At 43.3% G+C, this 14,144-nt stretch overlaps 1 protein-coding gene across 1 annotated transcript; it reads right to left on the bottom strand.

Moving 5' to 3' along the window:
• Window positions 1-1,420: 1,420 nt before the first annotated feature.
• On the bottom strand, window positions 1,421-6,590 carry LOC125921683 (uncharacterized). The gene is given in 5 exon segments (XM_049629235.1): window positions 1,421-2,550; window positions 2,623-4,292; window positions 4,295-4,918; window positions 4,921-6,056; window positions 6,340-6,590. Coding segments are annotated over 5 exon segments (4,809 nt in total). The 3' UTR covers window positions 1,421-1,422.
• Between the last annotated feature and the right edge of the window lie 7,554 nt (window positions 6,591-14,144).

The raw sequence follows: 14,144 nt of genomic DNA, 5'->3' as shown, positions 1-14,144 counted from the left end.
AGGCATTTTATCTTGACATCTTTACGAAGTTCTTATGGTGCACAGATTCTAATGCATTGAAGTTTTGAGCACCACAGTAGAGTGGAGACCAAAACCCTGTGTTGAAACATTTTATTGCCGAAATCAGTAATGAGACAAGAACATTTTGACTCTTTACCTTTTCCTCTACCATATACTTTGTCCTCTTAAATAAAATCCTACTTTGGTATTCCCTGTTGTTATTGGTAGCTTTCAAAAACTTCCCCAAATGTAGGCAAATAATCAAAATGCATTTTGTCTCACTAGGAGTTGCCTGTTCCCAAGTTATATGTGAGTACTACAGTGAGACCAAAGCAATCTCATTCAATTATGAATTTTTCTTTAAGTAGTACAGCTTTAATGGTCATTGCTAATTCCACAGGGCCTTAAATACATTTTTATTGCACCCTTTTCAGCAGTTAGACACTGAGATGAGTCTCTAGTCTAAAGAGCCCTATCTAAAATCGTATATAATTCACGTACTAAATGGCCAAACTGGTACTATACCTCTTCTCCTTTACATAGGAATTTTAAAACAATAGGATTACTAAGTGGTTGGATCTTCTTCCTTCTCATATGTGCCTGATGAAATGTCTGACAGTCTTGAGCTGTTTTTTCTAGAAGAGCACTAGGCTAAGTATGTATCATTGTGTGTGATGTACTGTTCAGGGGTTTTTGCGGTTCCTTTACAGATCCATTGTAGAGTTTTTGGTGAAATGGCAGTCTCAATTCTAACATTCCCATTTTTAGGCTCCCATGAATAGCCCCTGGGCTATCAGATTACTATTTGCAACAACCTTTCTTTGTTATGCCCAGAATTCATGACCCCCAAAGACCACCAGGGAGCCGAGTCCGATGCAAAAGCAAAGAAACTTTATTCGAGCTAGCTCGAGCTCAATCCCCCGCCTGCACCGCCGCAGCGCTGAGATACCGGAGAGAGAGAGCGGGTTTCAAAAGCACAAAGGTTTTATAGGGATCATGGCCTTAGCCGATTGGCTGGGGAAGGGTCGTGGCCTCAGCCGATTGGCTTGCTAGCTGATTGGCTGGGGAAAGGTCAGAGTCCCGTCACGCAGGTTGCCGTGGTTTGATCGGGAAGTTTGAACAGGTGAGTGGGAAGTTACTCAAGGGGAGGATACAGAACAAGATGGAGTCAGCAGGCCTAGGTCTGCTCTTTCATTCCCCCCTTGTCATGTAGCTTGAGGACCCAATCATGGGACCAGCTGCATTTCTATTTTGTCCTCTCCTGTTATTAGGGGCTTGTGCTGAGCACGGAGGACCATTAGTTGGACGGCCCCCACGCGGTCCCTGAGCTGGTGTCTATGATCTGCCAGGTAATGTTTTGGGGGATGTGGGGACTCCCGGCAGCATGAGCAATGACAAGCAGAGTTAACAGAGTTACCAATATCAGGTGGGTCGAATGCACCGTAACTTGACCTTGAGCGGGTTGTGTTGGTCCCGATAGATGGCCCATTGTGTGACGAAGTCCTTCCGGATCGAGGAGGGGTCCGCTGGCCGAACGTGGGTGTGATGGACCCAGGTCGCAATGCCGTCTACTTTGAGAGCGGTGGGGGTTGTCAGCATCACGATGTAGGGTCCCTTCCAGCGTGGCTCGAGGGTCTCTCAGTGGTGCCTCTTGACGTAGACCCAGTCTCCTGGCCTGTACTGATGAGGTGTGGGAGTCAGGCCAGCCTCATAGATGGCATGGAGGCGCGGCCAAAAGTCCTCGTGCGCCCTCTGGAGCCCTCTCAAGGAAAGAAAAAGTTCTTGATCTTTAAACTCAGCAATAAGTTCAGCTCGAAGGTTGGGAATAACAGGGGGTGGCCTGCCAAACATAATCTTGTAGGGAGTAAAACCCAGAGTGTAAGGAGTGTTTCTAACACGGTAAAGGGCGTACGGTAGGAGAGTCACCCGGTCCCCGCCAGTCTCCATGGTTAATTTGGTAAGGGTCTCTTTTAGGGTTCTATTCATTCTTTCTACCTGTCCTGAGCTCTGGGGCCTATAAGTACAATGTAATTGCCAGTTTGCCCCCATAGCCTTGGCTACTGCCTGAATTGCCTGCAAGATAAAAGCTGGTCCATTGTCTGATCCTACCATGGCAGGAAAACCACACCTGGGTAAGATGTCTTCTAGTAGCTTCTTAGCCACCGTCTGAGCCGTTTCATGCTTGGTTGGGTATGCCTCCACCCAGCCAGAGAAGGTGTCTGTAAATGCTAAAAGATATTTATAACCATACTTTCCTGGTTTGACTTCAGTGAAGTCGACTTCCCATTGGGCTCCCGGTCTGGTGCCTCTGAGCCTGGTTCTTTTATTTGATGTGGCCCTCGCGTTGGTGAGTTGGCAGGTCTTGCAGGCAGATACAACTTGCTCTATTTTGGTGTCCTGTTGGTGAATCTTGATTCCGGCATGTCGGATTAAGTCTTTTAATTTTCGGGCCCCCATGTGAGTAGACCGATGCATGTGCTCTAATATTGAGACTCCAAGCCGGTCTGGCAGCACGAGCTCCTTGTTAGGTGTATACCACCATCCCTTTATCTCCTGGGCCATGGGGAGTTTCTTGATCTGCTATAACTCCTCCTGGGAGTATTTGGGCTGGTCTGGTAAAACTGGGTCTCCTGGGTCCGGTAGTTGTATGGTCATGGTGGGGACTGAAGTAAGGGCTACTGCCTTGGCTGCCTGGTCAGCCTTTCGATTACCTCTAGCTACCGGGTTATCAGTTTTCTGGTGCCCTTGGCAGTGGATAATGGCCAGCTTGGCAGGAAGCCATAAGGCTGTAAGCAGGTCAAGTATCTCCTGCTTATTTTTTATAGTCCGTCCTTCTGCCATCAGTAACCCCTTCTCCTGATACATTGCCCCATGAATATGAGCTGTGGCAAATGCATAACGGCTGTCTGTGTAGATGTTAAGCCGTTTTCCAGCTCCCAGCGTCAGTGCCTTGGTAAGGGCGATGAGCTCTGCTTGCTGGGCTGACGTTCTGGAGGGTAGAGCCTCTGCCCATACAGTGTCCATTTTGGTGACCACCGCTGCACCCGCATACCTGTGTCCATCCTGCACAAAGCTGCTGCCATCAGTGAACCAAGTAGCCTCGGCATCGGGGAGGGGCCGGTCGGTCAGGTCCATCTGGAATCCATGTACTCGTTCAAGGATCCCCGCACAGTCATGTAGTGGAGCATCTAGTTCGGGGTCAGGCAGCAGGGTTGCAGGATTGAGGGCCGCACTGGGATGGAACCGCACCCGTGGAGGGTTGAGTACGAGGCTCTGGTAATGAGTCATACGTGTGTTGCTCATCCATCTGTCAGGAGGCTGTTTCAGGACCCCTTCAATGGCGTGTGGGGTCGTGATCCAGATCTCCTGTCCTAGGGTCAGTTTGTCTGCCTCCTTGACTAGGAGTGCTGTCGCCGCAATAATTCTTAGGCATCGCGGCCAGCCGGCAGCCACTGGGTCTAGCTTCTTGGACAGGTAAGCCACCAGGCGGTTCCAGGGGCCTAAGGCTTGAGTTAGAACCCCTTTTGCTATTCCCTTGTGTTCGTCTACAAAGAGGTGGAAGGGCCTCGTAATGTCTGGTAGGCCCAGGGCTGGGACACTTAGGAGGGCCTTTTTTAACTGATTAAAGGCAGTTTCTTCTTTTTCAGTCCATTTAAATGTTTCCCCCTCTTTGGTAGCTTCATATAGAGGCCTGGCGATCTCAGCAAAACCCGGAACCCAGAGGTGGCAGTAGCCAGCCGATCCTAGGAATTCCCTTACTTCCCTTCAGGTAGTGGGAGTAGGGATCTTTAGGACAGTTTCTTTTCTGGCATCTGATAACCGCCGCTGTCCACCCTCCAGGATGTATCCCAGGTAACTTACCCTCTCCCTGCATATCTGAGACTTCTTCGGGGATGCCCGGTACCCCAAGGCCCCCAGGGTAGCCGGCAGGTCCTGGGTCCCTCGCTCGCAGTCCTTGGCCGTGTCGGCAGCAATCAGGATGTCATCTATGTACTGTAGGAGGGCGAGGCCAGGGTGCTCCCTTCTGTACTCACCCAGGTCCTCGTGTAGTGCCTCGTCGAAGATGGTGGGTGAATTTTTGAATCCCTGAGGCAGCCGTGTCCAGGTGAGTTGCCCGCTGTAGCCCTCCTCCGGATCATGCCACTCGAAGGCGAACAAGGGTTGGCTCTGGGGTGCCAGCGGCAGACTGAAGAAGGCGTCCTTTAAATCTAGTACAGTATACCAGACCCTGGAGGGTGCCAAGGAGCTCAAGAGGGTATATGGGTTGGGAACAGTTGGGTGTATGTCCGTGACCTCTTATTTACTTCCCGGAGGTCTTGTACCGGTCGGTAGTCATTTGTGTGAGGCTTTTTGACTGGCAGTAAGGGGGTGTTCCAGGCAGACTGGCAAGGCACTAGTACCCCTAGGCTTCGTAGTCTCCGGATGTGTGGCTGGATCCCCTTCCGGGCCTCCTGAGACATGGGGTATTGTTTGATCCTTACCGGACTCTCTCCTGGCTTGAGCTCTACCAGGACTGGGGTCCTATGAGCGGCTAGTCCCATCCCCCCCCCCCACCCCGTCTCTGCCCAAACCGAGGGGAATTCTTGTAGCCATCTGTCTATATTATCTTCTCTCGGGAGCACCTCCTGGTGGAGGCGGTATTCATCCTCTAGTTTTATGGTCAGGACCTGGATGGGGTGGCCCTTGCCATCGGTGACCTGAGGCTCCCCTTGTCTGAAAGTTATCTGAGCTCCAATCTTGGTCAGTAAGTCCCGTCCTAACAGCGGGTAGGGGCATTCTGGTATTACCATAAAGGAGTGGGATGCCCGGCCCGTCCCCAAATCTACCGTTCTTCGGGTAGTCCATGAATACTGGCTCATACCAGTTGCCCCTTGTACCCAGGACTTCTTGCTGGCTAGTTTTCCTTGTGGGTGCAGAGGACCGAATGTTGTGCTCCAGTGTCGATGAGGAAGTCAACAGGGGTCCCCTCCACTTTAAGAGTTACCCTGGGTTCGGGGAGAGGGTCCGAACCCCGACTCCCCTAATCACTTAGTTCATCTAGCTCTAGGACTTTTACTCGATCAGTCTTGCTTCCCTTCCCACCGGCCCTTTTTGGACAATCTCGGGCCCAATGCCCTATCTCCTTGCAGTATGCACACTGATCTTTCTGCAGCCTCCGCTTCCACCCCTTGGTGGTTCCTTTACCTCCTCTTGAGTCGCCCACCAGCTGCCAGAGACAGCGGTCTCATTCCTCGGGGCAATCAGCAGTGGTAGCTAGTAGTATTCTGGCCAGGTCTCGAGTCTGCTTACTGCTGGCAGCCGCCATGGCGCGAGCCTGCTTGTCCTCAGGAGGCTCCCGGTTACTATATACCTTTTCGGCTACCACCAGTAAGTCCTGCAGACTTTTTTCTCCTAGTCTATCTATTTTCTGTAATTTTCTCCTAATGTCTATGGCCGATTGGTTTACAAAGGCCATAATAACAGCTGCCTTGCTTTCCGGAGCCTCTGGATCCATGGGGGTATAGGTATGGAATGCCTCCATGATCCGTTCTAAAAAGGCAGCCGGAGATTCATCTTTTCCCTGTTGTACATTTCCTACCTTGGCCAAATTGGTTGGCTTTCTAGCAGCCATTCGGAGACCCCCCATTAGAGTCTGGCAGTAGACACGGAGCCTCTCCTTACCTTCTGCCGTGTTGAAATCCCACTGGGGCCAAGTTAAGGGGAAGGAGGCATCTATCTGAGCCTGGTTGGTGGTGGGATTCCTGTCTGCACCCGGAACTAGTTTTCAGGCCTCATTGAGGATTCTTTCTCTTTCTTCAGTCGTGAACAGGACCTGCAAAAGCTGCTGGCAATTGTCCCACATGGGCTGATGGGTAAAAAGAATAGAGTCTAATAAATCAATAAGCCCTGCTGGTTTCTCAGAAAACTTAGGCTTCTGAGCTTTCCAATTATAGAGGTCACTAGTGGCAAAAGGCCAATAGTGATGGGGCTGATTCCCCTCCACGTCTGGGGGTCCGGTGGCTTGCAGGGGCAGAATAGTGGAGTCAGCGGCGGAGGCGGATTGCTCCCTCTGAGCCCTTTGTCTGGTAAAGGGCGGGCTTCCCACTGGAGCGTTTCCGCCTCCCGCTCTCGGAACAGCATCTGCCTCCCCCCGGAAGGGGGAGGATGGAGTTCTTCTGGCATCCTAGGGGGGTTATACGGGGGAGGAAAAATTAATTCTTCTTCAGTTCCCCCTTGTAGGACAGGGTAGAGGGGTGCTGAGGCTGGGTAAGACTTTTCTTGTTCTCCTTCTTCTCTGTCCCCTGTAAAGCAAGAATGGGTTTTGGCTCCAGAGGGCGTGGGGCTAGGAAGGGCTTAAACCAAGAGGGTGGGCCTTCTACAAGGTCCTGACAAGTGATAATGTAAGGGAGCCGATCAGGATGGCCCATCTTAGGCCGAGAGATGATACCCCTGACTCGGTGGATGGTAGGGAGTTCAAAGGTTCCCTCTGGTGGCCATCCGACATTGAAAGCCGGCCACTCGCTAGAACAAAAAACCTGCCACTGACCCTTTCGGACTTCCACACTGAGGTTGTTAGCTCTTTGGCTGACATCCTTAAAGTGATCAATCATAATGGTTAGAGGGGTAGTCTGAGTCTTGTCCCATAATGTCCGTCCAGTAAGTCCGCAGAACAAAACAGAGAAACACAGAAACAGACAAACAGAGGGCCCTTAGAAACAGTCTTCCAACTCCGTGGAAGCAAAACCGAAAGCTAGACGACGGCTTCACACCGACCGGCCGGAGTGACTCACCTCGTCTCAGACCTTTGAGGGGATTCCACGTCCCTCCAGAAGGGAGGATCAGAACGTCTTCCAAAACTCCCAGCCCGTGGTCCTCCAGTGCATCCACTTAGACTGTGCCAGGCACCACCAGAATTTCAGAAATGAGTTCACACAGAAGAGACAGGGAACGAACAGACACTAACTGTGGCCAATCAGGCTCTCCGGGTCAGGGGTCCCTCTGGGGTCTTGGGGATCCCGGGCGAGTCCCCAAATGTTATGCCCAGAATTCATGATCCCCAAAGACCACCAGGGAGCCGAGTCCGATGCAAAAGCAAAGAGCCTTTATTCGAGCTAGCTCGAGCTCAATCCCCTACCTGCACCAACGCAGCAGTGAGATACGGGAGAGAGAGAGCGGGTTTCAAAAGCAAAAGGTTTTATAGGGATCATGGCCTTAGCCAATTGGCTGGGGAAGGGTCATGGCCTCAGCCAATTGGCTTGCCAGCTGATTGGCTGGGGAAAGGTCAGAGTCCCGTCACGCAGGTTGCCAGGCGTGGTTTGATCGGGAAGTTTGAACGGGTGAGCGGGAAGTTACTCAAGGGGAGGAGGCGTGGTCTGAGGTTTGAGCGGAACTTCTTTCTGCGGCCATGTTGGGGACATAGTCACTCAAGATGGAGGATACAGAACAAGATGGAGTTGGCCGGCCTAGGTCTGCTCTTTCATCCTCTGAAACACATAGGCAAGCACTATTACAACTTATATTTTTGCATCTACCAGAAAATCTATACCATTCTGTCTTGCAAATGTGACCATGAATATCAAACTGCTTTTTAAAAATGAAATGTATATTTATTTGCTATTTCTGCAAAGCAAACTGTACCACTGGACTTCCTCCCAAACCATCCTTAATATTGTCTTTGGGTGCTGATCTCACATGGACTCCTAATAGCATCTGCTTTCAGACTCCCCATCTTCCGACCTGGTGTCTCTTTGTGTTGTCTCCTTGCAGTGGCTGAGTTGAATATCATCTTATAGTCACATGTTTTTTTCTCCTTGTCCCTAAAATCCACTCACATTCCACTCCAGCCTTTCTAATGCACTCAATAATATGTCCTTATATTATTCCTTCAGTGTACAATGGGAAGTATTCCAATTTACATAAATAAGTGGTTCCACATTATGGATCTCAGTCTTTCTGTCTACACAATTCTTTCTTTCTTTCTTTCTTTCTTTCTTTCTTTCTTTCTCTCTTTCTTTCTGGTTCTAATTTTTCTTCTAGTTCTTTAAAAATCTTAATTCCGGTATAGTTAACACAAATGTTGTATTAGTTTCAGGTGTACAGTATACTGATTCAACAATTCTGTACACCACCCGCTGCTCATCATGGCAAGTGCACCCCTTAATCCCCATCACTGTTTTACCAATCCCCTTACCCACGTCCTCCCTGGAAATCATCATTTTGTTCTCTATAATTAAGAGTATGTTTCTTGGTTTGTCTCTCTCTCTCTTTTCCTTTGCTTGTTTGTTTTGTTTCTTAAATTCCACATATGAGTGAAATCATATGGTATTTGTCTTTCTCTGACTATTTCACTTAGCATTATACTCTCTAGCTCCATCTGTATTGTTGCAAAAGGCAAGATTTCATTCTTTAGAATGGTTGGGGAATATCTATATCTATATCTATCTATATCTATATGTATATCTATATAATCACATCTTCTTTATCCATTCATCTATTGATGGACACTGGGCTGCTTCCATATGTTGCCTATTGTAGATAATGCTGCTATAAACATCGTAGTGCGTGTATCCCTTTGAATTAGTATTTTTTTGGTAGTTTTTTTTTGGGGGGGGGGTAAATATCCAGTAGTGAAATTACTGGATCGTGGGGTAGTTCTATTTTTAATTTTTTGAGGAAACTCCATACTGTTTTCCACAAGGGCTGCACCAGTTTGCATTTCCATCAACAGTGCTTTTTCTCTGTATCCTTGCCAACACTTGCTATTTCTTGTGTTTCTTTACTTTTACCACTCTGACAGGTGTGGGGTGATAGTACATTGTAGTATTGATTTGCATTTTTTACATTTCCCTGATGATTAGTGATGTTGAATATCTTTTCATGTGTCTGTTGGACATCTGGATGTATGTACAACTATATATATCTTTTCATGTCATTTAACTGCAGCATGGTGTTCGAGAATATTCATCCACCACACATTTCTTATCTGATCCCCTAGTGATGGTCACTATATCAGTTAAAGTAATAGCAGAAAATGAATCAAACATAATAAATTTGTTATGAGACATATCAAAACACTTATTCCTGACAGCAGGCATCTCTCTTCTAAAGCAGGACTTCAGGGACCCAGACACCTATCTTATAGCTCTGCCATCTTAAAACCAAGGTTTTCAAGACTGTCACAGTTTCTGATAATGATAAAGAAGGGGAGAGAGGACTGAAGATTGCACGTGGGAGGATTTTCCTGGGCTGTGTCTATAGTGGTACAGAACACATCTAATCATGTTCCATCAACTGGAGTTTGGTGACAGGCCATACCCAATGCCAGGAAAGCTGGAAAGCTATTGTAGAAGGAATTGCTTTTTAAATTGCAGTTTTTAAATTGGTATGTAGACATAAAACTAACTTTTTTCCAATGGTGACCTTGTATCTTGTGACCTTACACATTGACTTGTTAGTTCTAGTAATTGGTATATATACTCTTTAAAATTTTCTATGTAAACAATCATGTCATCTGGGACTAGAGAAAATTTTGCCTCTTCCTCTGATCTTTTTAAAAAGTTTATTTATTTATTTTTGAGAGTGAGAGAGAGAGAAAAAAAAAATCACAAGCAGGGGAGGGGCAGAGAGAGGGGAAGACACAGAATCCAAAGCAGGCTCCAGGCTCTGAGCTGTCAGTACAGAGCCCAAATGTGGGACTCGAACCCATGAACCATGAGATCATGATCTGAGCTGAAGTTGGACACTTAACCAAGTGAGTCACCCAGGCTTCTTCCTCTGATTTTTATGGCTTTCCTTTTTCTTACCTTGTTGCAGTGGCTACAATTTCTAGTACAATGTTGAATAGAAATGGTGAGCATAGATACCTTTGCTTTGTCACTGACTATAGGAGGAAAGCATTCAGCATTTCATCATTTGGTATGATGTTAGCTGTAGGTCTTTTGTTGATGACTTATATCAGATTGAGGAAATTTCCTTTTCTCCTAGTATTTTAAGTGGTTTTTATCCTGAATTGGTGTGGAATTTTGTTAAATGTTTTTCCTGCATGTCTTAAAATCATGTGATTTCCCCCCATTTATTGTGTTAGTATGGAGAAATTTACTGATTGTTTTTCAAACTTTAAACCAATTTTGCCTTCTGTGGATAAAACTCATTTGTCCACAATGTATTGATTTATTAATATTTTTGCTAAGTACTCTTACATGTATGTACCTGAGAGGTATTGTTCTACAGTATTCTTGTATTACCTTGGTCTGGTATTGGTATTAAGAAAATGCTGCTTTCATAAAATAAATTGGGAAGTGTCTCCTACTCCTTTTTCTGGAAGAGTTTGTATAAGACTGGTGTTTTCTTCTTAAATGATTGATAGAATGTGCTAATGAAACCATCTAGGCCTAGAGTTTTGTTTATGAGAAGGACTTTATAATAGTCAATATCTTTAATAGGTATAGGTATTTAGATTACTTATTTCCTCTTGTTTCAGCTTTAATAAGTTTGTATTTTTCATGGAATTTGTTCATTTTGTCTAAATTATTTAATGTCATAAAATTGTTCATAATGTTTGCTTACCTTTTTAATGTCTTTTCATTCCCAATAATGGTAATTTGTGTTCTTTTTATTTTCTTGATTAGCATAGCTAGAGACTTATCAATTTTATTAATCTTAGAACCAAGCTCTCATCTTCATAATGTGCTCCATTTTTGTACTTTCTCTACTTGTCTGTTTCATTGTCTACTAATTTTCTCTATTTCATCAATTCTCTTATTTATATGGTGCTTGCTTTGGATTTACTTTGCTCCTTTTTTATAGCTATTTAACATGAAACTTTAGATTATTGATTTAAGAACTTTCTTCTCTTCTAAAATAAAAATTTGTAGGTATAATTTTCCTCTGAGACTCTAAGCATGTTTTAGCTGCATCCCATACATTTTTAATATGCTTTATTTTAATTATTATTTTTTTAAAAACTATTTTTTAAGTTTATTTATTTTAAGAGAGAGGGCACGAGTCGGGGGTGGGGGTGGAGAGAGAGAGTATCCTAAGCAAGCTCTGCAGTGTCACTGCATGGAGACTGATGTGGGGTTCAAACTCACAAACCTGAGCCGAAATCAAAAGTCTGATGCTGAAGTGACTGATCCACCCAGGTGCCCCTGCTTTATTTTAATTATTAATCAGTTCAAAATATTTTATAATTTGATTATATTATATTTCTACTTTGACTTGTTAGAAGTATGTTTAATTTCCAAATATTTGTAGTTTATTTTTTTCTTGATAACTTTGCATTTTTGGTCTCTATAGCCATTTGTGTTCAGTACATGATCTAACTTGATTGTACCATGTATATTCTGCAGTCATTGGTAAAGTGTTCTACAGCTGTCACTTAGGTCAAGGAGGTCAACAGTATTTTTCAAATCTCTGTCCTTGCTGATTTTTATTTTTTGTCTGTTTTTTTAAATCTATAACTGTGAGAGGAATGTTAAATCTACAACTATAATTATGGATTTGTTTTTTTCTTCTTTAGTTCTATCCATTTTTGCTTTATGTACTTGCAAGTCTATTAGTTGACATACTTAAAATTTGATTGTTTTGTCTTCCTGAAGAATTTATCCTTCTATAATTTGAAATGTCTCTTTATTGATGGCAATTCTTTGTCTGAAAGAGTACCATACACAATCTCAATGTGGCCAATTTAAATTTCTTATGCTTCCTTTTTGCATGGTATATTCTTTTTTATAGGTTTACTTTAACTTGTCTATATCTTTGTATTTAAAATATCTCTTGTGGGGTGCCTGGGTGGCTCACTCGGTTGAGCGTCCAACTTTGGCCCAGGTCATGATCTTGCAGTTTGAGTTTGAGCCCTGCATCAGGCTCTGTGCTAACAGCTTGGAGCCTGGAGCCTGCTTCTGATTCTGTGTCTCCCTGTCTCTCTGCTCCTCCCCTGTTCATGCTCTGTCTCTCTCTCAAAAATAAACATTACAAAAATTTTTAAATATTTCTTGTACACAAAAACACTAATTCAAAGGGATACATGCACCCTGACGTTTCTAGCAGCACTCTCTATAATAGCCAATGTATGCAAAGAGCCCAAGTGTCCATTAATTGATGAATGGATAAAGAAGATGGATATAAATACAAAATGGAATATTGCTCAGCCATAAACAGGAATGAAATCTTGCCATTTGCAGCAACATAGATGGAGCTAGAGAGTATTATGCTAAGCAAAATAAGTCAGTCAGAGAACAAATACCATATGATTTTACTCATATCTGGAATTAAAGAAACAAAACAAATAAGCAAAGGGGAGACAGAGAGAGAGAACATGAGCGAGAGAGGCAAACCAAGCAATATATGTTTAATTATAGAGAATGAACTGATATTTACCAGAAGGGAGATTGGTGATGGGGATTGAGGAGTGCCCTTGTAATGAGCACTGGGCGATGTATGCAAGTGTTGAATTCATATACTGTACACCTGAAAATAATATTACACTGTACGTTCACTAATTGGATTTAAATAAAAACTTAAAAAAAAATCTCTTGTAGGTAGCATGTTAGGTATGTATTTTTCCCCCTCAAACAGATTGACAATCTCTGCCTTTTATTTGGACTGTTTAGTCCACTTTCATTTAGTGTAATAATGGTTAGATTTAGGTTTGCCATTTTACTATTTGTGTTCTGTTTGTCTTAATTGTGTTTTGTTCCTCTGTTCTTTCTTTCCTATCTTATTTTGTATTAATTTTTTTTTAGAATTCGATTTTTATCTGCTGATATTTATTTTAGTGGTTGCTCTAGGAATTAGAATATATATCCTTAACTTTTCGCAGTCTATTTTGAATTAATATCATAACATCTTACCTAAACAATACCTTACAGTCATTTAAGTCATATTATATATATATAATATATATATATTATATATATATTACATCCACATATATTATAAGCCCCCCAATTTAGTGTAATAGTTATTGTTTTATACATATCGCCATATACATATTTTTCAAAAATTAGGAAAAACATGCCATTTCATGTTTGCCTATATATTTTCTATTTCTGGTGTTCTTTAATCCTTATTGCAGATCCAAGTTTTCATGTGTTATATTCCTTTAGTGTATACAGCATCCTTTAACTTTTTTTTGTGGGGCAGGCATGCTGGTGATGAATTTTCTTAGGTACTATTTACCTGAAAAGGTCTTTATTTCATCTTTTATTCTTGAAGGATATTTTGGCTGGATGTAGAATTCTGAGTTGACAATTTTCTTTCAGCACTTTTATTTAATTTTAATTTTGAATTGAGGTATAATTGACATTATATAAGTTTTAAGAGTATAACATGGTGATTTGACTTTTGTATATATTGCAAAATAATCACTACAGTAAGTCTAGTTAACTTAGAACATTTTAATTTTTTCTTGTGATGATAACTTCCAAGATTTACTCTCTTAACAACGTTCAGATAAGTAATACAGTATTATTTTATTTTATTTTTAAATTTTTTTAAATTTTATTTTTTTTAATTTACATCCAAATTAGTTAGCTTATAGTGTAACAATGATTTCAGGAGTAGATTCCTTAATGCCTCTTACCCATTTAGCCCATCCCCCCTCCCACAACCCCTCCAGTAACCCTCTGTTTGTTCTCCATATTTAAGAATCTCTTATGCTGTAATACAGTATTTTTTTTAATGTTTATTTATTTTGAGAGAGAGAGAGAGAGAGAGAAAGAGAGACAGTGCAAGTAGGGGAGGGACAGAGAGAGAGAAGGAGAGAGAATCACAGGCTCTGCTGCTGCAGCACAGGCTTAATCCCATGAACTGCGAGATCATGACCTGAGCCAAGATCAAGAGTCGGATGCTCAACTGACTGAGCCACCCAGGTGCCGTTGTAATACAGTATTAACCAAAGTCACCATGCTGTTATTTCATAAGTGAAATAAGTGGAATTTTGTACCTTTTGACCTCCTTCATCCATTTCACCCTCTTCACCCCCAGGCTCTGGTAACCACCAGTCTGTTCTCTTTATCTGTAAGCTGGGTTTTTTTGTTTTTTGTTTTTTGTTTTGTTTTTTTTTTTTTTAGATTCCACATATAAGTGAGATTATATGGTACTCGTCTTTCCCTGACTTATTACACTTAGCATAATGCCCTCAAAGTTCACCCATGTTGCACAAA

The sequence above is a fragment of the Panthera uncia genome, chromosome C2 (genome assembly GCF_023721935.1).
Source record: "Panthera uncia isolate 11264 chromosome C2, Puncia_PCG_1.0, whole genome shotgun sequence".
NCBI classification, from domain to species: domain Eukaryota; kingdom Metazoa; phylum Chordata; class Mammalia; order Carnivora; family Felidae; genus Panthera; species Panthera uncia.
The sequence above is the reverse complement of the archived record's forward strand: the minus strand, read 5'-3'. Positions and strand labels throughout refer to the sequence as shown.